At 38.7% G+C, this 26,945-nt stretch overlaps 2 protein-coding genes across 2 annotated transcripts; one reads left to right on the top strand and one right to left on the bottom strand.

Moving 5' to 3' along the window:
* The first annotated feature begins 4,548 nt into the window (after nucleotides 1–4,548).
* Nucleotides 4,549–5,894, top strand: LOC148771835 (uncharacterized). Its single transcript, XM_088816049.1, has one exon. It carries the CDS (start codon nucleotides 5,014–5,016, stop codon nucleotides 5,818–5,820), a length of 807 nt encoding a protein of 268 aa, XP_088672175.1. The 5' UTR covers nucleotides 4,549–5,013; the 3' UTR covers nucleotides 5,821–5,894.
* A 13,983-nt stretch (nucleotides 5,895–19,877) lies between these two features.
* On the bottom strand, nucleotides 19,878–21,179 carry LOC148771834 (uncharacterized). The gene has a single exon (XM_088815251.1). The coding sequence runs from the start codon at nucleotides 21,177–21,179 to the stop codon at nucleotides 19,878–19,880; it is 1,302 nt and encodes a 433-aa protein (XP_088671377.1).
* Between the last annotated feature and the right edge of the window lie 5,766 nt (nucleotides 21,180–26,945).

Genomic DNA, 26,945 nt, shown 5'->3' with positions numbered 1-26,945 from the left:
AAAATTTTGAGTAAAAGCACGCATATTCTGCCTAGTGCAACTCGCCATGATCATTTATCATTTCAAAATTGTTAATAGCAATTCGACAAAAATATAATTTCAAAATTCAAACTAATTCCAAACATGCACAGTTCCAAATTATGGTGGAAGATTTATCTCAACTTTTTTTCCTTGTTGATTTTTTTGTTTAGTTTAAAAGCCTCACTATTTTGATAATTACAATACCCATTTGAAAAGAACCACACCCTTTGTTTTATATTAGTTTGGGGCAAATAGCACTTTACCATCATTTTCGCACTTTCCCCCTTGAAAATATAAAAAATAGACAATCCCCTTTTAAATTATACAACCTGTTGGACTTTGCCCTAAAGATGTATTATAGTCGGATTTGAGTAATTTAGAAGGACAATCTTATCATTTTAGGGCTCTCTTTCTGTACCGAAATCCGAAATCAAAACTGGAGATAGGGTTCCATTTCCTTGCAGGACTTCTGGAGTAGGGGGCTCCATTTCCTGAAGGAATTCGTCCATAGTTTTCGTTAATTATCTATATTTGACACCCAATTACAAATCCTATTTCTTTCTCCCGCTCCGCACATTCAAGCTATGAGTTTTCAATTCTTTTATGCCGATCTTAATGCTTTCATGGAAAGTTATTCTGTCAATTCAACTCCCGTCGCCATGGGCATCGAAGCTACAACCACAACAGTTTTTCTCCAGCTGGCCCAAATACCCAACTTCCGGCCACTTAAAGCGCACGAAATCTCCAGCGCCAAATCCAATTCCGCAAAGTCTCTGCCACCCGCACCGCTACCCACCGCTGAAGAAAGCCTACCTCAAAATATGCGAAGATATGAAATTAAAATAGACATGAGGATAGCCCCAAAGCCCTATGGGTCAATCTTAAGACCCGATCCGACACCCCCAACACCAGCAACCTTCAGAAGTGCGCCGACTTCGCGCGTGTTCATGCTTGACTACAAAGTTGACGATACTACCCTTCTAAATTACTCAAATCCGAGGAGAATTTCACTAGATATACACTTCTGGGGCAAAGTGCGAGAAATTGTGTATTTTAGAGGGGTATCTTTTTTTTTTTATATTCTTAGGGGGAAAGTGCAAAAGTGGCATTTTTAAGGGGTGAAGTGTTATTTGCCCTTTTTTGGTTATTAAAAATTTATTGATATAGTTGGTTGAATGATAACTATCATCAACCGACTTTTGATAATATTAGAAACCATCAACCGATCCATTACAAATGTGTTGGTGAAAAAATTCGACCCGATCCAATGGATTGGTTAAAAATTTACTATCCACTTAAAAATATGGTCGGTAATGGGTAAAAGCCAATTCAGTCCCAGCCGTAATTTATATTAATGTTTGATCTCAAGTAAGTTTAAAGTATTACGACCCAGAACAGGGGCCGACCCAGAGGTTTTATGTTGGGGGCTAGAATATGGGGTGATTTAAGAAAAAAAAATGTTTCTTGATTTCGACTTATAATAATTATTACTGGTAATAAATAAGGGGTATTAGCATTTACCACCAATGTGTGATCTCTAATTGCCAAAAAAACCATTGTGTTAAAAAAATTAGCAAAGACCATCCTATGAAATTAGTCAAATTCAAAAAAAGCCCCTATCAGCTTATCGTGCATTTTTTATACCTAAAAAGACCTAAATATCCTTTACTTAGAAATTTTTAAGATGACATATTCACCCCAAGAGTTTCAGACTCAAAGTGAAGTTTTCAAAATTTTCAATTCAGTCTTTCATATTTCCAAAAAACTTGCCATACCAAGAAGATAGGTCGGGTTTCCTTTTTGTTTTTTTTTTTGTTTTTTTTTTTTTTTTTGTTTTTTTGTTTTTTTTTGTGTGTATCCTTTTGTCTTAAACATTTAACCAATGATAATGAAAAAAAGAAAAGTAAAAAAGAAACATAAGCTTTTGGAGCAAGAAACGAAACAATCATCAAAATTATTGAATAACAATTTTAATTCTCTTAGGATTCCTCAACTATTTATTAATACAAGACCAAGCTGTTTCAAAGACCGCACGAGTCGTTATTCAATATGAACCCTCTATATGAAGAAAATAAGTGGGGTCTTGCGGTCAATAATTTTGTTAGAAAGTTGTCGACGTATATACTAGTGGGGTGCGGTTTTTGACCTAAGAAGAAATAAATATCCTTTCAATTACAAAAGTTCAAAATTGCACATTCACCCCAAAAGTTTCTGCAACAAAGTGAAGTTTTCAACATTTTTAATTCAGTCATTTATGTTCCAAAAAAACCATCTTCTCAGCCCCACTTTTTCATTGTGACTTTCTCTCCATTGGTTGGAATTCGATGTTTTAATAACTACCGTTGTATTCCCCTCGTCGAGCTCTTTCTTTTTGTGGTGATTCTATATAGTTTGGAGCTATGTATCTGTTTCTGCAATCGTTTACAGTGGATGTGTATTTCAACGACGGTGGGTCTTGCCGGATGGGTAATGTGTGTTCCCGCAGTCAAAATTTGACGGGCTACCCACCGTTGGATTCCTCTCGTCGAGATCTATATTTTGATGGTATTTTCGTTCATGTTTTATGTCAAATTTGTTTATATAACTTTTTTTTCATTGTGAGCGCGGAACCTTAGCTTGGGTGGTTGGCTTGGCGGCGACTAGGTTTTGGTAGGCGACTCTTGGGGTGATGAGTCATTGCTGTGAGTGCCCCTCTTCTTCTAGCTGACTGTTAATTTCTCTCTCTCTCTCTCCCTCCCTCTCTCTCTCCCTCTCCCTCCCGCTCCCTCTCCCTCTCCCTCTCCCTCTCCCTCTCCCTCTCCCTCTCCCTCTCCCTCTCCCTCTCCCTCTCCCTCTCCCTCTCCTCTCTCTCTCTCTCTCTCTCTCTCTCTCTCTCTCTCTCTCTCTCTCTCTCTCTCTCTCTCTCTCTCTCTCTCTCTCTCTCTCTCTCTCTCTCTCTCTCTCTCTCTCTCTCTCTCTCTCTCTCTCTCTCTCTCTCTCTCTCTCTCTCTCTCTCTCTCTCTCTCTCTCTCTCTCTCTCTCTCTCTCTCTCTCTCTCCCTCTCCCTCTCCCTCTCTCTCCCTCTCCCTCTCCCTCCCCCTCCCCGTCCCCCTCCCCCTCCCTCCCCCTCTCCCTCCCCTTCCCTCTCCCTCTCTCTCCCTCTCCCTCTCTCTCTCCCCCTCCCCCTCCCCCCCTCCCCTCTCTCCCCCTCTCTCCCTCTCTCTCTCTCTCTCTCTCTCTCTCTCTCTCTCTCTCTCTCTCTCTCTCTCTCTCTCTCTCTCTCTCTCTCTCTCTCTCTCTCTCTCTCTCTCTCTCTCTCTCTCTCTCTCTCTCTCTCTCTCTCTCTCTCTCTCTCTCTCTCTCTCTCTCTCTCTCTCTCCTCTCTCTCTCTCCCTCTCTCTTCTCTCCCTCCCTCCCTCCCTCCCTCCCTCCCTCCCTCCCTCCCTCCCTCTCTCTCTCTCTCTCTCTCTCTCTCTCTCTCTCTCTCGATTTTTGAGTGTTTTGATGTTTCTTCAATTTTGTTAATTTGCACTATAATAACTTTTTTACGTTTTGAATTTTAAACTACAGCTTAATGGAAGCCATTGATCCTCTCCTTGTAGGTGTCAAAAAATGTGGTTGAAGTTGTAGCCGAATTATATTTGACGATTTTGACATCTGCCAAACTACAGTGTTTTACAGACTGTATACATTATTATACATTACTAGTAGCATATAGTAACATATACATTGTGTATTTTCGACTTGTATTTGTTGGTTATGAGTTTATTTATAATATAAATATTTAGTGTTTATGATTTTTTTCCGTATAAGTGTTGATATTCGTGTGTGCACATAATTGGGCGCCTAAAAAATTGGGGTAAAAAGAAAGAACATTACTACGAATAATTGTATACATTATTACACATTTGACATTACTATACATTATTAGTAACATGTAGTAACATATGCATGTAATTGTGTATTTTCAACTTGTATTTGTTGGTTATTATGAGTTGATTAATAATATATTGTGATATTTTGTTGTTGGTGTTTATGATTTTTTTTTGTATAAGCATTAATATTTGTGTGTGTATATAATTGGTCGACTAAAACATTGGGGTAAAAAGAAATAACATTACTATAGTTTACTACAATTACATTACATGTATATATATAAATATATATATATATATATATATATATATATATATATATATATATATATATATATATATATATATATATAACAAAATAAACAAATAGGTTTTCATATTAATTTTTTTTTAGAGAAAATGATAAATGCAAGTCCAAAAATATTGAATGTATTTAGGCGAAAATTATATATAATGGCACAATAGTACTTTTGCGTATGTCAAAGGATTTTTTCCGAGCTTGGATTTATCCTTATTTTATTTGCAACCGAGGGTAATGTCAAATTCGCCCTATATATTATTCAATATTAGAAAACATCTTTTTATGTAGTAAAGAAAAAAAAAAATACCTAGCTCCTCCGATCCTTAATTTATGAATCTGGCCTCCAGATCGGATATATGGGTTAAAAAAACTTTATGAAGCCACGCCACATTTGCTTAATATAAATAGCACCCCAAAATGGTGCATGCATGCATGCATGCGAGATCACTATCATGCAGAATGCTCTGTCTACCAGAATTAATCCAGCACGCCTCACACCTTCTATTCCATAGCCACGATAAGCCCTAAAACCTAGCCAAGAATATATATATAATGGATCGGAGGACCGCCACCGGAGAAACCACTACCCACCACCACCACCTTTAATATTCTGTTTGTTTGTTTGTTGCATCCACCACATATATACTTTCTGGTCCACTATATATATATAGGGTGGTAACATAGCTATTCATTAGGAAACGATGAAATTTGAAAACTAATTTGTGTGGGATCGGAGTACTTACGTTCGTTTATTTATTTATTATATTTTCTTTATTTATTAGACTATAAATAGGTGTTCCTGCTATTTGTGGTTTTGAAGAAACAGAAGAGTTAAACATGGAAAAGAGGATTAATGTTTTGTTAATTATTGTGATTCTGTGTTATTTGGGGTTTTATGGTTATAACAATGTGGCGGTTGAAGCGGCGAGGGAAGTGAGGTTTTTGTACGGTGCTGCTGATGAGGGTTTGACCGTCGGTGGGTATGGTAAAGATAAGGGTTTTGTGCCCGGGATTGGTGGTGGCGGCGGCGGTGGAAATGGTGGTGGGGGTGGGGGTGGGATAAATGGGGGTGGTGGTAGTGGTGGTGGAAATGGATATGGATCAGGGTTTGGAGGTGGAGGAAATGGTGGTGGTTCTGGAGGCGGAGGAGGGAATGGCGGCGGCGGTGGTGGTGGTAATAATGGGTATGGTTCTGGGGGAGGTAATGGTGGTGGGTGGGGTAGTGGTGGTGGGGGTGTAGGTGGTGGTGGTGGAGGAGGTAATGGTGGGGGTGGGGGATCCGGTATGGGTCAAGGTGGTAGTGGGTATGGTTCGGGCAGTGGCGGTGGAAGTGGTAGTGGTGGTGGTGGATGGAACAACGGAGGTGGTGGTGGTGGTTCGGGAGGAGGAGGTGGCGGCGGTTCTGGTTCTGGTGGGGCCGGAAGTGGTGGATCAGGTTTCGGGTCTGGATATGGTTCAGGATCTGGATATGGTAATAATGGTGGTGGTGGTGGCGGCGGGGGTGGAGAAGGTGGCGGTGGCGGCAGCGGTGGAGGATCATATGGGCAGTATGGTGGATCGGGATCTGGTTACGGGTCGGGTCATGGATACGGGTATGGGTCTGGAAATGGAGGGTCCTCAGCCACTCCAGGGAAGAACTATTGATTGCAATATATTGTATGGCAATGTATAAGCTGATCGATAATCATAATAAATTAAGGACTATTATTTGTCTCCAATTTGTCATTTCTTCATTGTCCTATAAATTTTGCTTACAAACACTAATATATACTCAAAACCTAGAAAACTAGCATCAACATTACTATATCTTTCTGCTTAGTTCTGATAATCATATTGGAATATGCCGTTTCTCTGTCTCCGTTTTTCCATTTCACATAGGTACATAGTCTTACTTAACATGCTTAACGTACAAAATTCGAACTTAATGTAGCAAACTAATACAAATGAAAATAATTTTGTAAAAATGTGTTGGGTGCACATTCGGACGCCATTTCAAACTGAACTACCATGGCTAATCTATTACAGATTTTAAGCTATGGAGAAGGGAATAGGTGATTACAGATTTCACTGAGAACGAAAACCAGAACAAATATAAGAGGAATTAGAAACCAAACAGATCCTATGAACAACTTAATTCCAACGAAGGGAGAAGCAAAACTTTGTATCACGGCTGAGTTTTCTTGTCACTTTTTGTTGTCCAGAACCAGTGGCGGTGGATCCAATAGCTCAGCAGATAGCACAAACATCAAAACTCTAAATCCAATAGCTCAGCAGATAGCAGTTGGACCGCATCAGGAGGCCATCATCTTGATCCAACAAATGGTTCCATATTCTAGAAATGGTCCTACTAGAGAGAAAAAAAAACGCAATCGTAAGACTCAATAGATGGACCGTAAACGAGCTCGATCTTAAACAATGGGTCATTTTGCAATTTAGTCCCCAAACAAATTTACTTGAACATTTTTTTCTCTTTTTCTGGGTATTAATAAAACCCTTTGTCAATCATATAGATGCCCTAGTTGGGGAAACTTCTACTCTCATGCAATAACTTTAAAATCACACGAGAGAATATATAATTCACATTAGGTTTAACCATGTGTGACAAACTCGACTTAGAAAGTGTCTTGGTGAGGAGATTTGAACACTGGTCATTTGACGCATACTCTCTTACTTCATCATCAACTTAATTTATAGTTACGGTGCTCCACTCTTTCCAATTTTGTCTCCATAAAAAATCATCAAAAATGTAAACACGTGAGTTCCACATTCTTCTGTAACTATGTCAAACGGTGTACATGCCTAAATTATTTTATTTAAATATCTCTCCCTTCCTATTTTTGTGAATCAAATTGGTAAGCGTTAGTGATGTGCCCCTTAGGGCTCAATCTTACATATATTGGATTAGATTAAATTAGATGAAATTAGATTAACTCCCTATTAGCTAATTAATTATTGGGGTTTTTGTGCATAAGTTCCCAACCAAACATCTTTATTATTCTAAGTTTAGGGGCTATATCTCTTTCACCAATAAGCTCATTTCTTTAATATTTATTATAAATAAAGGAAACATTCATGTATATGCCAATATTACCCTAAACCATTTATATCAAATTCTTAATTGTAACCCCAAATTAATCAATTTTGTCCACAAAACCCAATTCGACCACAAAAATTCAATTTTGGACTTTTTTTTGGAGCATACTTAAATATGCTCCAATTTCATCCTTAACTTAATTTAATCTCAATTTGACCCCAAATTTCACAAATTATTCAATTTTGACCAAAAAATTTTTTTTCAAAAACTTTTTTTTCCCGCCGGATTCCGGCGTTGACTTTTCAAAAAAAAAAATTCGACTGTTTCCGGCGATCTCCGGCGTTGACTTTTTTTTAGTGTTTTTTTAAGTTTTTTTTGAAGTTTTTTTTTTTTTTGGTTTTTTTTTTTACGTCCGCCGCTAAACGTTAACTGTAATTGTGCTGTCACTGACAGTAAATTAACTTAATTATACTGTCAATGACAGTTAATAACGTAATTGTACTGCCGTTGACAATACATTTATGTAATTGTGTTGCCGATGACAGTAAATTAATGTAATATTATTATTTTTTATTTTTTGTTGTTTTTTTTTATTTTGTTTGATTTGTTGACAAGTCAACATAATTATATTACTGTCGTTGACAGTAAAATAACTGTAAACACAATAATATTACTGTCAACAACATCAATATTCTTATTTTTTTGGGTTTTTTGTTTTGTTTGAGTTATTCACGGAGTAACGTAATAATATTACTGTCTATTATTGTAATATTACTGTAAACACAATAATATTACTGTGGTTGACGGTAATATTACTGTTGTTATAGTAATATTGCTGTCAACCACATCAATACTATTATTTTGTTTGGATTTTTTGTTTGTTTGAATTATTCACGGAGTAACGTAATAATATTACTGTGTATTATAGTAATATTATTGTGGTTGACGGTAATATTACTGTTGTTATAGTAATATTACTGCCACTCACAGTAATATTAATTATTTTGGTTTTTTATTATGTTTACATTTGTTGAACGGTCAACATAGTAATATTACTCTATTACACAATAATAATGAGTTTTATTGTGTTAATATTACTGTGCTAGAGATTAATATAGCAATATTACTGTGTTAAACTGTAGTTTAGTTGATTTTACTGTGTTTAACGGTAATATAGTTAATATTACTGTCAATCACAACAATATTGCTGTTTAAACGAAAAAAAAAAGTTACTGAAAGAAAGAAAAGAAGGGAAAAAAAAATCGAAAAAGTCAATGCCGGAAATCGGCGAAAAAATCCGGAAGAAAAAAAAATAAAAAAAATAAAAAAAAAATTAAATTGAAAAGTCAACGCCGAAATCCGGCGGAAAAAAAAATGTTTTTGAAATTTTTTTTTTTTTGAAAAAAAAAGTTTTGAGTCAAAATTGAATAATTTGTGAAATTTGGGGTTAAATTAAGTGCAATTGGAGCATATTAAAGTATGAGGTGTTATTTTAGTCCTTTACAAAAATCTTAATCATGTGTGGACTTATTGGTAAAGGAGTTTTTTGTTTAGATCTCTTTATAAATAAATACCCATTGATGGGCTTATTTGTAATGACCCTTTAATTATTTAGTTAGAGCAACTCCAACGGGGTTATTAAATGGATTATCAAACCCTATTCATCCGGAAGTAAAAATACATCACAAATAAATAATTATCAAATATTCTCCTAAAAAAATAGGATCACGTGAAAAAAGAAAAACCTCAACAGAATTGAGTTGTCTTTTCTTTACGTAAAAATCTCAACAGAATAAAATTAAATTCTCTACGTCTTCAACAAATTTTCACTGGAAAAAATCTCAAAAATATCTCAACAGAATTTTTTTTTTCTCTAGAGCTTCAACAAAGTTCCACGGAAAAAAAAAGAATCACTATGTATATATATATATATATATATATATATATATATATATATATATATATATATATATATATATATATATTTCTGTTTTGAAAAGGTAAAAACTTGATTAATATTGATTTTGAGGATAGTTTATCAGAAAAATCGGTTGGTATAAAGATATCAAAGTATGAGTATTTGATAATACCATTTGATAAGAGTGGGTTGGAGTTAGACACGACCACGGGCCAGGTTTGACCCGGACCCGACCCGCCCCGTTGACCGTCAACCCGGACCCGCGCATACACGAGTCGGTTTCGGGTCCCCAGATTGAAGACCCGAGACCCGTGGGACCCGACCCAGGAACCGAGTGTTAATTGCAAGTTTTTTATTCAAAAATGAGTCAGAAGGGTTTTGAACTCGAAATTGAAAATAATGGGCATGTCTTTCCACTGGGCCAAACGCAAAGTTTATTAATATATAGGAAATAAATATATATAATATAAAAAGCCGGTAAAATGATTTAATTGGCATATAAATATGTTAAATAAATTATTAATTTTCATATTAATTATTAGTAAATAAGTTTAATTAAATTATTAGCAAATGCAAACTTTAAATATATATATATATATATATATATATATATATATATATATATATATATATATATATATATATATATATATATATATATATATATATATATATATATATATATATATATATATATATATATATATATATATATATATAATCACGGTTCAATACTTCAAAATATCCATTATTAATTACTATATCAAATATAATCTCCATTATTGAAAAATATATAGGATTGAATCAATTCAATATTTAATCAAATGCATAGATTTAATACAAACTCACTTTTGTTATTAAAATCGATAGTGTGAAAAAATCGAATGAAAAATAAAATAAGATGTTTATTTAAAAAAAATAGATCATAACTCATTTCAATGAATTTAAATCGATTAACCTCAATTGTTGACAAGAACTTATTATTATTATTGAGTATTTTATCATAACATACTTATTTAAAATATAAATGATGTTTATTTTAACAAAAATAGATTATATCTCAATTCAATTAATTTTCTTACTTTAGAAATAATATTATATAGGACTAGTATATTCAAAATATTATGATGTAATTTCTCTTTTAATAATTGGTTTAATTTGTAAAAATCGTAAGAATTAAATTGTAGATGATATGATTTAATCCTTTTTTTACATATACATTTTATTCAAATATTAGAATTGAATCGTAAGATTTAAATGGATTAAGCTCAAGTTCTTTCAATTTATTTTAATTTTTTTATTATATTATATTTGTTAATAATTTAATTAAAATTCTTTAATAATTATGAATATGATAATTAATAATCCATTAAACATTATTTTTATAATCATTTTACACTATTTTTTTATTGTTATATATATGTATTGCAAGTAACTTCACAAACAAATTCCCTTGTCTCACTGGTTACAATGGCATACACATTTGAGGGAACCAGAGTTCGAACCCTATTCAAAGCATATTTTGGACAAAGTTTAAAAATCCGGTTCGGACCCGGCCCGACCCGGACCCGGGTGGACCCGAGTGGACCCGCCCCAGACCCGGACCCGCCTCCCCGTGGGGCGGGTCGGGTCCGAGTTTTAAAAATCCGGTTCGGACCCGGCCTGGCCCGGAACCGACCTGGGTGGACCCGCCCCGGAACCGACCTGGGTGGACCCGCCCCGGACCCGCCACCCCGCGGGTCGGTTTTGGGTCCTCTAAAACTCGGACCCGACCCGCCCCGGGGCCGTGTCTAGTTGGAGTTGCTCTTATGTTCGGTTTCTTAGATTAGATCTTCTATAAAATTTGTTAAATTCAGTTATTACATATGAATTGTCTATAACACCACTTCATTTAAAATAATACGATATGATTTGAAGGATAAAATTATTTTTTTCCTTTCTAATCACCCCATATTAAATTAATCTTTGGGGGAGGGGTGCTACTTATTTAATCCAATAGTAGCATTTAATAGTGGGCTTTGATTTTAGTAGCGGGTTTGAAAAAATGTGTCAATCAAACGTGTTATTAGTAGGGATGGCAATGGGTCAGTTCTGGGCCGGGTTTGCCTAAACCTAAGACCCGACCCATGAAAAATATATAAACCCAAGAACCGCCCCAACCTGTTTTAGTTTAGATGATACGCGTTTTCCTCACGTATAAATTACCGCAAGTATACAGTATCGCATTTTGCAGAACAGTGGTTCCGGATATCGATCCACAGGGACCTTGTAGATTCACATGCTGAGTAGTGTAATTATATTATCGTTATATTATCTAGCCGATCGTAAATATTTGGAATTGTGAGAAACCCTAATTTAAAAACATGCAAGATCGTAAACATGCAAATATAGAATGTACGTAAATTAAGTAACGACAACTCAACGCGGGGGGACTTCGATTTAAAGGGGACTTCTAGGGCCAAATCCACCTATGTATAATGAACAACGATCTACAAATCCGTTATCTAATGCCACATTCCTATTCGTTAACCCAGACGCTAATGTACTCTAACCCCCGTCTCCAGTGTAGTTAGAGTCTACCCACAGGTCCGACGTCTCCGTTCAGAACCTGCTATTAAGAGAGCATTTAGGTCAAGTCCTTAAGGGCTACCCGAAGTGCATCACGTCTCCGTTTCCACACCCCGAGCTATGTTTTCCTAACTTCAAACAAGAAATCCTCTCTCGAGTTCATTCCTATTTAATATCAATCTGAGAGCTGATCAACACAATCAGAAGCATTTAATACAAGAAAACATAAACGAAATCAAAACACGACAAATAGATAACAGAAATGACGATCGAAATCAATATATACAAGGCTTCATTGCCCTAGAAGAAAATGTTCTTAGTTCATAACAAACATAGTATCAAAATAATGTACAAAGGAAATGAAGAACAAAACGTAAAGAAATTGCGTAAGAAAAACCCAAGTCGGAACCCCCGTTGATGATTCCCGCGAAGAACTGTCGAAAACCGTAAAAAGTCGAAGAATGAATGAAGAATGAAAGGGCCTTTCTATTTATAGTGAAATGCAAAGCTTCCTCAAGAAGCTTTGCAAAATAAAATATCTTCCTCAAAAGGCGTGCCCAGATCGCGATCCAGGAATGTGGATCGCGATCTGGGTCCTCGGGGAACTGCCCACCGCCATGCCAGATCGCGATCCAGGAATGTGGATCGCGATCTGGATCTTGACCCATTTTAGCTATGTCGGACCCCCCAGATCGCGATCCGACTTCCTAGATCGCGATCTGGATCTTCAATCATTTCAGCTCTGTCGGACCCCCCAGATCGCGATCCGAAATGCTGGATCGCGATCTGGGTCTTGATCCATTTTCGTACTGTGACAACCCCCAGATTGCGATCCAGAGATGTCAGATCGCGATCTGGGTCTTCTTGGCCCCAAAATTGGCTTGAAAATTCGGTTTCGCTTTCAAATGGCTTCGACTCGGCAAAAATACCTAATAAAACCCTGAAATAGAAATAAAAGAAGAAACACAATAATATATACAAATAAAGCCGAAACTCGGACGAACAAAGACCAAAACTCGAAGATTTGATAAGCAAAAATCGTGCAAAACGAACACTTATCACACCCTCAAACTTAGATCTTTACTCGTCCCTGAGTAAATCAAAACGAAACAACAACAAAAAGGAAATAAAAACAACAAACTAAACTAGGCCACTAACGTAGGGAATCACGATTGCATTTAGCGTATGCAACAAGCCTTTGAACCCCTGGGTACCCCCAAAGGACGAGTTGTGTCTCGTGAGGGTTTTCAGACAACACACCCACAAAGTTGCCGGATTGGTCAAAGCATTGCAATTAATTCCAAAGATAAAACGAGCTAGATAACCTAAAATCTCAAAATGGCATACGGCTTAAGGTATTCGACTTTCCTACCGACGCAATTAGTTGTTTCTACACCAAAATGAAAGATAGACTCAAGAATCCGTAATTAAACAATAAACACAATCATCGAGGGTTTTGAGTAGAAATGTGGGTGAAAAACAAGTTTTGATTCTGAAATTCAAAAACTCGAGTTGGGCATAAGTAGGTCTATTTATTCAATAAGAAATGACAACAACAATATATTGTAATTTTCATCACAATTTTTTTTTTTTGACATAAAATAAAAACGTAAAGACCATTGATAGAACTTTTAGCCAACAAATCGAAATCATGAACACATAATTCAATTCTAACTCGCCCCCCAAACCTCAGGCTATTATACCCCTCAGAAAAGTGCGCTCAAGCTTAATCGGAAAGGATTCGAAAGGCTATCCACACAAGTTGCAAAAACGCAGTCGGAAGGTTCATCTATAATTATCCGGTTATCCATAATTTTAATTTTAAAATCAACTAGCCCATCTACTAATTCATTAATTGCTTTGCTTCAATAGAACCCGGAAATGCAAATTACACTCGATCCTAAATGAAATGCATGTGACAAACATAACACAATTACGGAAATCAAAATACATAAACGAAACTAAATTATATGATATGCATGCAAAAGACCAAATCAAAATAAGATAAATAAAATAAAATAAAATAAAAACAAAGTGTAGCAAAGATACATCGTAAACGAAATATCAATCCAATGTCTTATCCCAAAACAAACGAACTAAAAACAAAAACAAAAACAAAGAGGTTCAACAAACACCACCCTCAAACTCAAACTCTAGCATAGTCCCTATGCTCAAAAGCAGAAAAAAAAATAAAAGGGATAGAAAACACAACGTCCCTAGAAGTCATGGTCTTCCTCGATAGCTTGGTCCTCGTCCTCTCGAAGTCCACGCTCGTGCTCCTCCCAGACGGGCCTCACCAGTGTGGTGGCTGCCGCTCGTGCAGCTTCTCCTGCGGCTGCGGTGGAGGTAGATGCTCCGTCAAAACGAGGCCGTGGTGGGAATGGTCGTGGCTCGACGACGTCGTCCGTCCTGCACTGGAGTGCTGCTGCCATCACCTTGATCATCTTCTTGAACCAGCCCACGTTCTCCTCCATGGCATCCATCCACTCGGTCATATACTCCGGAAGTGGCGGAGCTGCTGCTGCTGTTGTCTGCTGCCTTTTTCCGCTTCGTGGTGCGGCTCGGGCTGGTCGGGAATCCTCGGATGGTGACGCGTCTGGCTCAGGGCCATCGCCCTCGCCCTGTGGACCGGAAGCTGGCTGGAGCTTGTCGAACGGGAAGATTGGCTTCGGAGCCTTTGTGACCTTGTCGTCGGCAAACATCGCCACGTTGGCATTTTTGCATAAGGTGGTGATGAGGGAGGGGAACATCGGGCCCAAAGAGGTGTCGCCCATGCACCGTCGAATCTCTGAGTGGATAATGGCACCCACGTTCAGAGGGGTGCCCTTCATGATTGCGTATATCAACGTGAGGCGAGTGGCATAGGGCTTGGCCGTTGCAACCGTCGGCATGAGTCGAGAGCAGACGAAATACATCCAAATCTTTGCCTCTCTCGAAAGCTCGGCTCGATAGAACGACTTATCTCCTGATGCCCAATACGATCCTCGGGGGCACAGGGCCTGAATGAGGTCCTTGTACGCCGTCTCTATCTTCAGTGCCTGGAACGGCTCGGTCGGGATGTCTGGAACACGGGGGGGGATAAGCTTGTAGACTCGGTTGATGGCTTATGCGTCATAACGAACTTCGACGCCCCGGATGAAAACCACCGAGCCTTTGTACTGACCGGCATTGGCGTAGAAAAGCCGGACCAAGTTCTCGTTGTAGGTGCCCGGTTTGTCGACGAGTGCTCTCCACCACCTTTCGTGGATGTTGTTGACGACCGAGGGGCATCCAATCATACGGACACACAACTCACGCTCTGCGACGATCGGACGAGGGAGGCGGTCGATAAATTCGCTCTTCGCTTCGACATTCACATAGATGTCTTCATCGTGTTCGTCGAAGGTAACTTCGCTCACGAGCGTGCGTTGATTGGCACGGGCGCCCGTGTTGAGTGGCACGTCACCGGTTCTTGGCATGGTTTGCTCGGTTGGTTCCTCCGAATGTGAAGGCGAGTGTGAAGAGCCTTCTCCCCCCTTTTTGCCTTGATCCTTTCCCTTCTTCTTTTCCAATGCTTTTCCTTTGCCCTTCGGTTGGGCTTTCTTGGAATTCTCGCCCGTCTTTTGGAGTTTGTTGGCCGGTGAAGTCATGGTGTGAATGAGGGTGCAAAATGAAACTTGAAACTGGTTCGGGCAATTCGTCGAACACTTGGCGTGCGCTAGTTCTTTGAAACTCCTTGAATGTTAGTTTCTTTCGAAAACTAACCCTCCTACATCAATCACCACAACAACAACAATTAATAACGATCAACGAGCAAAAATTAGCATAATATGACTCGACCCATTCAAAAATTCACAAGAAATTCGAAATTAAGCATAATAGGGCAATTCCTATATCTAAACATTGGTTCAACCAATAAAACAAGCCTTTAAATCCCAAAATCAAGTACCTAATTACGTACAAGCAATAAGAATTGAAGAACCAAGGGACATGACAAGAAAATTGGATGAAATTCGAATTTTCAAGCAAAACTAAAAAATTTGGGTCAAGAACATACCTTTGTTGAAGATTCGTCCACAATTCTCAATATAAACAAGCAATAATCGTTAATAGTTGATGAAAATCTAAGAATATGCGAGTTTGAAGACGAAATTTGAAAGAAAATCGAAGTTCTAGGGTTCGGGGAAAGGGGGGTGATCGAATTTTGTAAAAGAAAGAAGTGAGAAAAAAAGAGGGTTTTTTCGAATAAGTACAGTTTTTGCCCCCATATCGCGATCTAGAAGGGCCGGATCGCGATTTGGGTCCTCTATCTATTTGCTCTCTGTAAGACCCCCCAGATCGCGATCCGACTTCCTGGATCGCGATCTGGATTTGACCCCGATTTCTTCTCTGTTAGATCCCCTAGATCGCGATCCGGAATGCTGGATCGCGATCTGGATTTGACCTCAATTTCTTCTCTGTTAGACCCCCCAGATCGCGATCCGGAATGCTGGATCGCGATCTGGATTTGACCTCAATTTCTTCTCTGTCAGACCCCCCAGATCGCGATCCGGAATGCTGGATCGCGATCTGGGTCCTGTATTCTGCACAAAATTTGAAATTTAAACGGGTGAAATAGAGATATTGAACGCAAAAAAATACAAAAAATGCAAGAAAAGACTAAAAACGAAAACGAAAGCAAGAACAAAAGAAAAATGACAGAGAATGAGCAATAATGGGGTGCCTCCCATTTAGCTCCTGTTTTACAGTCGACGGCTCGACTTCTTTTGGATTTATTGGGAGAAAATTAGTGCGACACGCTCCACTTCCTCGGGAGCACCATTTGGATAATAATGCTTAACTCGTTGCCCATTCACTTTGAACGACGGACCGTCTCGTCCTCGTATTTCGATAACTCCTTGTGGGGTTGCGCTCAGGACTACGAATGATCCTGACCAACGGGACTTGAGCTTTCCCGGAAATAGTCGTAGCCGAGAATTGAATAGTAGGACTTGGTCACCTGCCCGGAACTCTCGCTTTGTAATCCTTTTGTCATGCCACTTTTTCGTCTTTTCTTTGTAAATCTTGGCATTCTCGTAAGCATCGTTTCTGAACTCCTCCATTTCGTTGAGTTGAAGCAATCGACGATCGTCGGTGGCCGTTTGATCGAAATTGAGATTTTTGACTGCCCAATAAGCTCGGTGCTCCAATTCCACTGGCAGGTGGCACGCTTTCCCAAACACGAGTTTGTACGGAGACATCCCAATCGGTGTCTTGAATGCGGTTCGATAGGCCCAAAGTGCATCATCGAGCTTCGACGCCCAATCTTTTCGGTTCGTGCTCACGGTCTTCTCCATAATCTGTTTGATTTCTCGGTTTGACAACTCAGCAACGCCATTTGTTTGCGGATGATAGGCAAGCGCTATTTTGTGTCGGATCCCCAACTTGTTCGTGAGATTAGTGAGCAGTTTGTTGCAGAAGTGAGATCCTTCATCGCTAATGATCGCCCTAGGTGTCCCAAACCTTGAGAATATGTTATTGTGGAAGAATTTGAGGACCGTACGAGCATCGTTGGCAGTGGTGGCAATCGCTTCGACCCATTTGGACACGTAGTCCACGGCAAGCAAAATGTATAACTTCCCGTTCGAAGAAGGGAATGGTCCCATGAAGTCAATGCCCCAAACATCGAAAAGCTCCACCTCTTGCATGTTGTTCAAAGGCATTTGGCTTTTGTTGGATAGGTTCCCTGTTCATTGGCATCGATCACACCGTTTCACGAACTCGTAACTATCACGTAATAGGGTTGGCCAAAAGAAGCCTGACTGCAGAACCTTGGCGGCTGTGCGAGATTCCCCGTGATGCCCGCCACAAGGTGAAGAGTGGCAATGTGTGAGAATCTCACGTACTTCTGTTTCCGGAACACATCTTCGGATGACACGATAGGGGCTGGTTCTGAAAAGCAATGGCTCGTCCCATAGATAGAAACGACTGTCGTGAAGGAATTTTTTTCTTTTGGTGATAAGATAGATCGTCAGGAATGATTCCACTGGCCAAGAAGTTGGCCACATCAGCATACCACGGAGTGTGAGTACTAATGGCGAGCAGTTGCTCGTCTGGGAAGGATTCCTGAATATTTCCTTCGTCTGGAACTTCTTCTAGTATGAGTCTGGAAAGATGATCTGCTACCACATTCTCGCTCCCCTTTTTGTCTCTGATTTCCAGGTCGAACTCCTGGAGTAGGAGTACCCATCTGATGAGTCTGGGCTTGGCGTCCTTCTTTGCGAACAAATATCGAATAGCTGCGTGGTCGTTGTAAATGATCACCTGAGACCCCAAAATATACGGTCTGAACTTGTCAACGGCATAAACGATAGCAAGCATTTCCTTTTCAGTCGTTGAATAGTTCTTCTGTGCCTGGTCAAGTGTACGACTCGAATAGTAGATGGCTTTGAAGATTTTGTCCCTCCTTTGTCCCAATACTGCACCTACAGCATAGTCGCTCGCATCGCACATGATCTCGAATGGTTCATCCCAATTGGGAGTAATCATAATCGGTGATTGGGTTAGCTTCTCCTTGAGAAACGTGAAAGCCTACAAACAAGCATAATCAAAATCAAAGACAGCTTCCTTCTCAAGCAAATGACATAATGGTTTTACGATTTTCGAAAAATCTTTAATGAATCTACGGTAAAACCCAGCATGCCCTAAAAAACTTCTAACTCCCTTGACATCCTTCGGTGGAGGCAATTTTTCAATCATTTCGATTTTTGCCCTGTCCACCTCAAGACCCTTTTTCGAGACCTTGTGACCTAGAACAATACCTTCACGAACCATAAAATGACATTTTTCCCAATTTAAAACAAGGTTTGTTTCTGTACATCTTTTCAAAACAAGTTATAGATTGTGCACACAATGATCGAAAGACGATCCAAACACAGAAAAATCATCCATAAACACCTCAAGAAATTCTTCTACCATATCGTGAAATATAGACATCATACATCGTTGAAAGGTAGCAGGCGCATTACACAAACCGAAAGGCATCCTACGAAATGCAAAAGTACCGTAGGAGCAAGTAAAAGTAGTTTTCTCTTGGTCTTCCGGGGCGATTGAAATTTGATTGTACCCCGAATAACCATCAAGAAAACAGTAATACTCGAAACCTCCTAGCCTGTCTAGCATTTGATCGATAAATGAGAAGGGGAAATGGTCTTTTCTAGTGGCTGCATTCAATAATCGGTAATCGAAACACACACGCCACCCAGTGACTGTTCTAGACGGAATAAGTTCATTTTTATCATTCACAATAACCGTCATCCCACCCCTTTTTGGCACTACCTGCACCGGACTGACCCACGGACTGTCAGAAATTGCATAAACCATACCAGCGCCTAACAGTTTTAAGACTTCTTTTTTGACTACCTCTTTCATTGACGGGTTTAACCGCCTCTGAGGTTGGACTCTCGGTTTATAGACGTCTTCCATTAGAATTTTGTGTTGAACAATAGACGGGCTAATTTCCTTAATATCCTCAATAGACCAACCTATAGCTGACCTATATTCTCTAAGGACCTCCAGCAGTGTGTTTGTTTCGGCCTCGCTCAAACTAGAAGAAATAATCACCGGATAAGTCTTGTCTGCTCCAAGAAAAGCATAACAAAGATAATCCGGTAATTGCTTCAATTCCAGTACGGGGGCCGTTTTCACACTAACTGGTATCTCGGGGACGATTCCTACCTCGTCTACGCCTAAAATCTCGGCACACTCAAGAAACAACACACAATCAAGCACACCATTTTCAATAGGAGTTTCAGGGGAGGCAGAATGCAAATCAATAGAATTAACAATGCAGTGCTCAACAGAATCACATAATTCATACAAATCAAAAAAGGAGGAAACACAGTCCTCGATCACGTCTATTCTACTGCAATGCTCAATATGCTCAGAGTGTTTAAATGCATCTGTCAAATTAAAAACAACTTCTTCCCCATTTACGCTAAGCATTAAAGATCCTAATTCCATATCAATCATCGCCTTACCAGTGGCTAAGAATGGACGACCTAAAATGATTGGTGCTTCATCATCTTTAGGCATTTCAAGTACCACAAAATCAACAGGCAAAATGAATTTATCTACTTTAACTAGCACATCTTCTACAATCCCATTGGGATATTTCAATGAACGATCAGCTAGTTGTAAAGTCATGCGAGTGCGGTTCAAATTTCATAAGCCCAGTTTTAGAAACACAGACATAGGCATCAAATTAATACTTGCCCCCAAATCACATAAAGTTTTATCAAAAGTAGAATTTCCAATAATACAAGGAATAGTGTAACTCCCTGGATCTTTCATTTTCGGTGGTAAATTCGACTGAAGAATGGCACTGCAAGTTGTCGTGAGTGTCACTGGTATGTCTTCTTCGATCCGAATTTTCTTGGATAGGACTTTCTTCACGAACTTGGTGTAGTTTGGCATTACCTCCAAGGCTTCTGCAAAAGGGATGTTGATTCGAATCTGTTTGATCTTTTCAATGAACTTCTTCAATTGACCCTTGAACTTCTTCTTCTTCTGTCTTTCTGGAAAATGAATAGGAGTTATCAAGAGAGGGGGATTATCAGGAAAAGAAATGTTATTAGGCTTACTAGCCTCTTTTGTACTACTCCCTGAGATGGTGATTTCTGGCTCGACCGGGGTCGGTTGTACAGCTGGCCTTGGTGATTCGTCTGTCGGATAAGGAGGATCAGTCATTTGCAAACCACTTCGGGTGGTTATGGCTTGACAGCTTTCCTTTGGATTGACTTCGGTATTGCTCGGAAATCCACCCTTGGCCATTGTGGACATGGATTGGACGATTTGCCCTATTTGCTTCTCCATGTTCTTCATTGTTGATTTCAGGCCCTCCATTTCCTGTTCTTGTCGGTGAAGACGCTCGTCATACGTTGGCCCTCGTTGCTCTCTTTGATGGTTGAAATCGGGAGGTGGTTGTAGAGCATTCTTTGGATTGGCATAGGAGAAGTTCTCGTGATTCCGAATTCCCGGGTGGTAATGAGTAGGGTTTTGGATCTGATTGTTGGTTCCCCGGAAATTATTGAATCGGTGGTTCATAAAGTGTGCCTGCTCCCAATCGTCGTTTGTGGCTTGTGAGGTACTTGCTGCTGCTACTCGTTCGGTCTGTGGCCCTCGAACTGATAATTGGGCGACCTGATTTGATAGAGTAGCTAATTGTGCTGAAACTGCGGCTGAAGGATCGAGTTGGTGGACTCCGGCCACCTTTTGTACACGACTCCGTTCGGACGGCCAATGGTAAGCATTCTCACACATTCGCTCGACAATGTCTCGAGCGTCTGTGGGAGTCTTGTTTTGTAATGATCCACCTGAGGCAGCATCGACTAGAGATCGGACTGGTTGATCGAGCCCATTGTAGAATAACTCCATTTGATCCCACGGGTTGAATCCGTGTTGAGGGCATTGTCGTAATAAGTCTTTGAATCTCTCCCAAGACTCGTGCATCGGCTCTTGGCTCATCTGTCTGAAATTGCCTACATCTCTTCGTAGTTGTGCGGTCTTCGAGGGTGGAAAAAATCGTGCCAGAAAGGCTTGTGATAATTCTTTCCAACAGGTGAGTGATCCTGGATAGCTTCAACCGAATGGCATCATCAGAAACGCCGTTAACTTTGATCGTGTCACAAATCTCCAAGAAATTGGCAAGATGGAGATTCGGATCCGCTGTGGCTGCTCCGGAGAATTGGTTCGCCATGACCATGTTGATTAGCCCCGTCTTCAGCTCGAAGTTGTTTGCGGCTATCGTTGGTTTCTTGATTCCCGAATAGTTCTCATTCACAGCTGGAGTTCGGTTTTCTCGCATTGTTCGCTCGGGTGGCAGGTTCGGTCTTGGCTGCTCGTGATCTCGTCCTGGCTCTCGATCGTACTTAAAGGCCAGGTGCTCTGGATTTCCTTGATCTTCGGCCATTGGTTCACTATGTTGGTTGCGCGCGGCTCTTCGTCTTCGGAATGTCCTTTCAATCTCAGGATCGTAAGGTATGATTTCCAAATTTTGACGCCTGGGCATAAACAAAGTGATCGGTTAAAATCAAGGTAGAAATCGAAAATAAAGCAGGTAAATAGCTAAAGTAATAGTCAGATAATTGATAACACTATCAACAAATATAAAATCAAATTGGTCCCCGGCAACGGTGCCAAAAACTTGATACGCGTTTTCCTCACGTATAAATTACCGCAAGTATACAGTATCGCATTTTGCAGAACAGTGGTTCCGGATATCGATCCACAGGGACCTTGTAGATTCACATGCTGAGTAGTGTAATTATATTATCGTTATATTATCTAGCCGATCGTAAATATTTGGAATTGTGAGAAACCCTAATTTAAAAACATGCAAGATCGTAAACATGCAAATATAGAATGTACGTAAATTAAGTAACGACAACTCAACGCGGGGGGACTTCGATTTAAAGGGGACTTCTAGGGCCAAATCCACCTATGTATAATGAACAACGATCTACAAATCCGTTATCTAATGCCACATTCCTCTTCGTTAACCCAGACGCTAATGTACTCTAACCCCCGTCTCCAGTGTAGTTAGAGTCTACCCACAGGTCCGACGTCTCCGTTCAGAACCTGCTATTAAGAGAGCATTTAGGTCAAGTCCTTAAGGGCTACCCGAAGTGCATCACGTCTCCGTTTCCACACCCCGAGCTATGTTTTCCTAACTTCAAACAAGAAATCCTCTCTCGAGTTCATTCCTATTTAATATCAATCTGAGAGCTGATCAACACAATCAGAAGCATTTAATACAAGAAAACATAAACGAAATCAAAACACGACAAATAGATAACAGAAATGACGATCGAAATCAATATATACAAGGCTTCATTGCCCTAGAAGAAAATGTTCTTAGTTCATAACAAACATAGTATCAAAATAATGTACAAATGAAATGAAGAACAAAACGTAAAGAAATTGCGTAAGAAAAACCCAAGTCGGAACCCCCGTTGATGATTCCCGCGAAGAACTGTCGAAAACCGTAAAAAGTCGAAGAAGGAATGAAGAATGAAAGGGCCTTTCTATTTATAGTGAAATGCAAAGCTTCCTCAAGAAGCTTTGCAAAATAAAATATCTTCCTCAAAAGGCGTGCCCAGATCGCGATCCAGGAATGTGGATCGCGATCTGGGTCCTCGGGGAACTGCCCACCGCCATGCCAGATCGCGATCCAGGAATGTGGATTGCGATCTGGATCTTGACCCATTTCAGCTCTGTCAGACCACCCAGATCGCGATCCGACTTCCTGGATCGCGATCTCGATCTTCAATCATTTCAGCTCTGTCGGACCCCCCAGATCGCAATATCCGGAATGCTGGATCGCGATCTGGGTCTTGATCCATTTTCGTACTGTGACAACCCCCAGATCGCGATCTGGGTCTCCTTGGCCCCAAAATTGGCTTGAAAATTCGGTTTCGCTTTCAAATGGCTTCGACTCGGCAAAAATACCTAATAAAACCCTGAAATAGAAAATAAAACAAGAAACGCAATAATATATACAAATAAAGCCGAAACTCGGACGAACGAAGACCAAAACTCGAAGATTTGATAAGCAAAAATCGTGCAAAACGAACACTTATCATTAGACCCAGACCCGCCCCAACTCAGACCCTAACCAAACGGTTCTGACCCGCTAGATCCGCTAGACCTAACATACAAAAAATTTAATATTTTTAACTTTCATAAACATTTTGTTTGTATACTTTTACGAAATAATCTCAATACTAGAATACAATATTTTAAAAAATCTCTACAGGTGATATAATTGAAAAATAAAATTACAATTAATTATATTTAACATTGAAAATTAAGTAAATTCAAAATGCAAGACAATTAGCGGTCGTCGACAAGTGATAAATATATTACTCACGAGAAATCAGATTTGAAAAATAAAACACTTAAAATAGGTAAATTAGAAAAGACAAGATATAAATTGATAGTTTGGTAAATGAAATCCGTGTATATATATATATATATATATATATATATATATATATATATATATATATATATATATATATATATATATATATATATATATATATATATATATATATATATATATATATATATATATATATATATGTATATATATACGGGTCGGTTGCAATAAGACCCGTATACCGACCCAGAACCATCTGGTTCTAAAAACTTAAATCCATTACCCGACTCAGAACCATTTAGCTGACCTAGACCCGCTCCAAACGGGTCGGTTCCGGGTACAAGACCCGCCAAACACGTTCCCATTGCCATCCCTAGTTATTAGCCCCTGTTATTTAGTCAGTAGAACCTTATAGCAGAAACCGAATGAGCCCTTGATCAATTAATTGAAATTAGTATTAGCATATAAATATTGACAATAATTATGATTAATGTTTATATTTATAAAAAATATATACCAATTCAGTTATTTTGTTTTGATTATTTGTTGATTTTTATTATTTAAATTGTAATATGTTTATCGTGGTTACTCAATGTCAAGCATATTGTGTATTTGAATTATTGTTATTAGTGTTTAAAAAGTCCATTTAAAATAAGGATATGTTAAGCTAAAGACATAATATTAGGAAATTCGAAGAGGTGTAACTATTATAATTTGGGTAAATCTGCACACATATTTTAATCTCTAGATAATCGTGCAAATCTTATCAACTACATCTCTCAATGTTCTTCAACCGCCCCTCTTGTAGAATAATAAACTCAAATCCTAGTATTTTCCTCTTCCACATAAAAATCCCACTCATTCACCCTAGTTGTCTACCATGAATTTCTCTCTCACCGTCTTCATCTCCCACTAATAATCTAGTTTTTCTAAAAAAATTCATACGCTTATATCCACTTCAAATTTCTTAATCTCCACATAAAAAATGATTGGAAAACGTGATCCCATCCACGATTGAGCTGAAAGAAGTAAGAAACTCAAGTCGACTGATGATTTTGGCATGGACAAAAAACACGCTAATTCAGATTCGGAGATTAAAATAATGTTCGACGATGTTCCTTGCATCACATATTTGGTTGCTGGGTTTCTCTCTTTCAGCCCGAGGCAAGGGTTTTTGGGGGAGATTTGGCCAGTGTAAAATTTCTGATCGAAAGGCCGATAGATGATGCGACTTTCACAAACTGGGGTGTGAAGCAACTATTAACGGATAGGCGCTTATTGGGTATTGTCAAGATAGCAAGAAATCCGACCAGATTTAGGTTTGAGATAGACCTTGTCCATGAGTTGTATCTCAATCTGGAGAGGGCCGCTCGGGAAGAGTTATCTTGCCGTTCTGGCCAAGTATATGTTTGTTGCAAAGTGTATGAGTTCACTCCTAAGTTGATGAAAAAGATCCTTGGCACGCGTGATAAGGGCGCGTTGAGATCAGGAGTATCAAACGGGGCTTTGGTAAAAGAGATGACGGGAGGAAGGATCAAGCAATGGCATATGGTTGGTCTGAAGTGTACTTATCTCACGAAGTTATATGCCATATTGCATGGAGATAGGATGTTCAAACAGGTTCCCGACGTTGACTTCGGATCTCGTCTCAGGGGATCAAGCGGATTTCCTATATGCTGTCGGATGTGGAATGAAAATCAATATCGGCAAAATTATTTTTCATCACATATTGAAAAAGGCGGAGCATGTTTCATGTTTCTGATGTTATAATATTTCCTATTCTAATATTTCTTTGTTTTGTGAGGAAAAGTACATTGTGCATAAGGATGCAACTTGTAACAAGGATCTGGCAAAACCCATCGTGATAGCAAGTTCGAAGATTGTCTTCTGTGCAATGTTGCAGGGACAGCTGGAGTTGAGGCGTGATGAAGTCGCCGTTATGGACGCCCGGATCCTGCAGGCCCTCTCCACCATGCCCAACATATATCCTGGATAGCCTACTACCTCGCGATGATTCTCCAGGAAAAAAAAATAGATTTGTGTTGGATTTTTTTTTTCTTTTTTAAAAATGTTTAAATCTTCAAACAATATTGTTATCTTGTGTGTGCGTGTTTTTTGTTTTTGAATATTTTGTATGTTGGTGGATGTTGAATGCATGGTTTGGGTAAGATACCCACCGTGCAATTTGGATGTTCTTAACTTTTTATTTCTAAAATATTTATATAGATATCTGTTTTATATTATTTGATTTGTAGGCAGTGGCAGAGCCAGGAATTCGAATCAGGGTGGGTTTAGAATTTACGGAGGATCAGGGGCAGCGCCCCCGATTTTTTTTCTTCTCTTGATTAATTCACATAAAGTAATATTGATTCTAAAAAAAAACCCGATTTGGGCTTTGTGGTGGGTCGGCTAATTTTAAATATCTTAGTGGACTATAAATATATGAGATATATATATATATATATATATATATATATATATATATATGTATATATATATATATATATATATATAATATTGAATTCCACAGGGGCTGGAGCCCACCCTTGCAAAGGGTGGCTCCGCCACTGTTTGCAGGTACAAATTGCATGTGATTATTGGGTTCAATTTGAAGAGGATTTTGGAATCTGAACAATTTTATTTGGATTCTTGTGATTAGATTTTTGTATCGTATTTATGTTATTATTGATTTTGCATGTACAAATTAATCATTTGATTAATTTTGGGTTCAATTTGAGGATGATTTTGGAATCTGAAAATTTTTAGGTTTCTTGTGATTAGATTTTTGTATCGCATTTATGTTATTATTGAATTTACAGGTACAAATTAATCATGTGATTAATTTGGGTTCAATTTGATGATGATTTGGAATCTGAACAATTTTGTTTGGATTCATGTAATTAGCATGTTTTGATATGTATATATTGTGACATGTATAAAGAACACTTGGTTTACATTTTTTGTGGATATAATCAGGAAATACATCACTCTATTTTTTCATGGTGAGGTATTAAGAATTTGCATTTACAAGATCATTTTATTATATATTTTTAATTTTTTCGAATTCTGTCTTGTACAAATGTTCCCTAGGCTAGGGTTCGCTAGGCTTTAGTTCCTTAGAATTTTAGATTATGTAGTTAATATAAAAAGACATAATTTGATACCACATTTACTTTTGTGAAAATGAAAATATTAATTAATTGTCGTTGATTAATGTCAAGTTAATGCATCGTGAATTGACATTAAATGAAACCGAAAATTTAGTAGTGTATACACAAAATTATTACTTTATTTGTAAAATTATTTCATCAGACCCTAGTGCACTAACCAAAGTCGAGTAGATAAAATAT

Source organism: Erythranthe guttata, chromosome 3 (assembly GCF_056151865.1).
Source record: "Erythranthe guttata isolate IM_541 chromosome 3, IM_541, whole genome shotgun sequence".
Taxonomy (NCBI): Eukaryota; Viridiplantae; Streptophyta; class Magnoliopsida; order Lamiales; family Phrymaceae; genus Erythranthe; species Erythranthe guttata.
The sequence above is the reverse complement of the archived record's forward strand: the minus strand, read 5'-3'. Positions and strand labels throughout refer to the sequence as shown.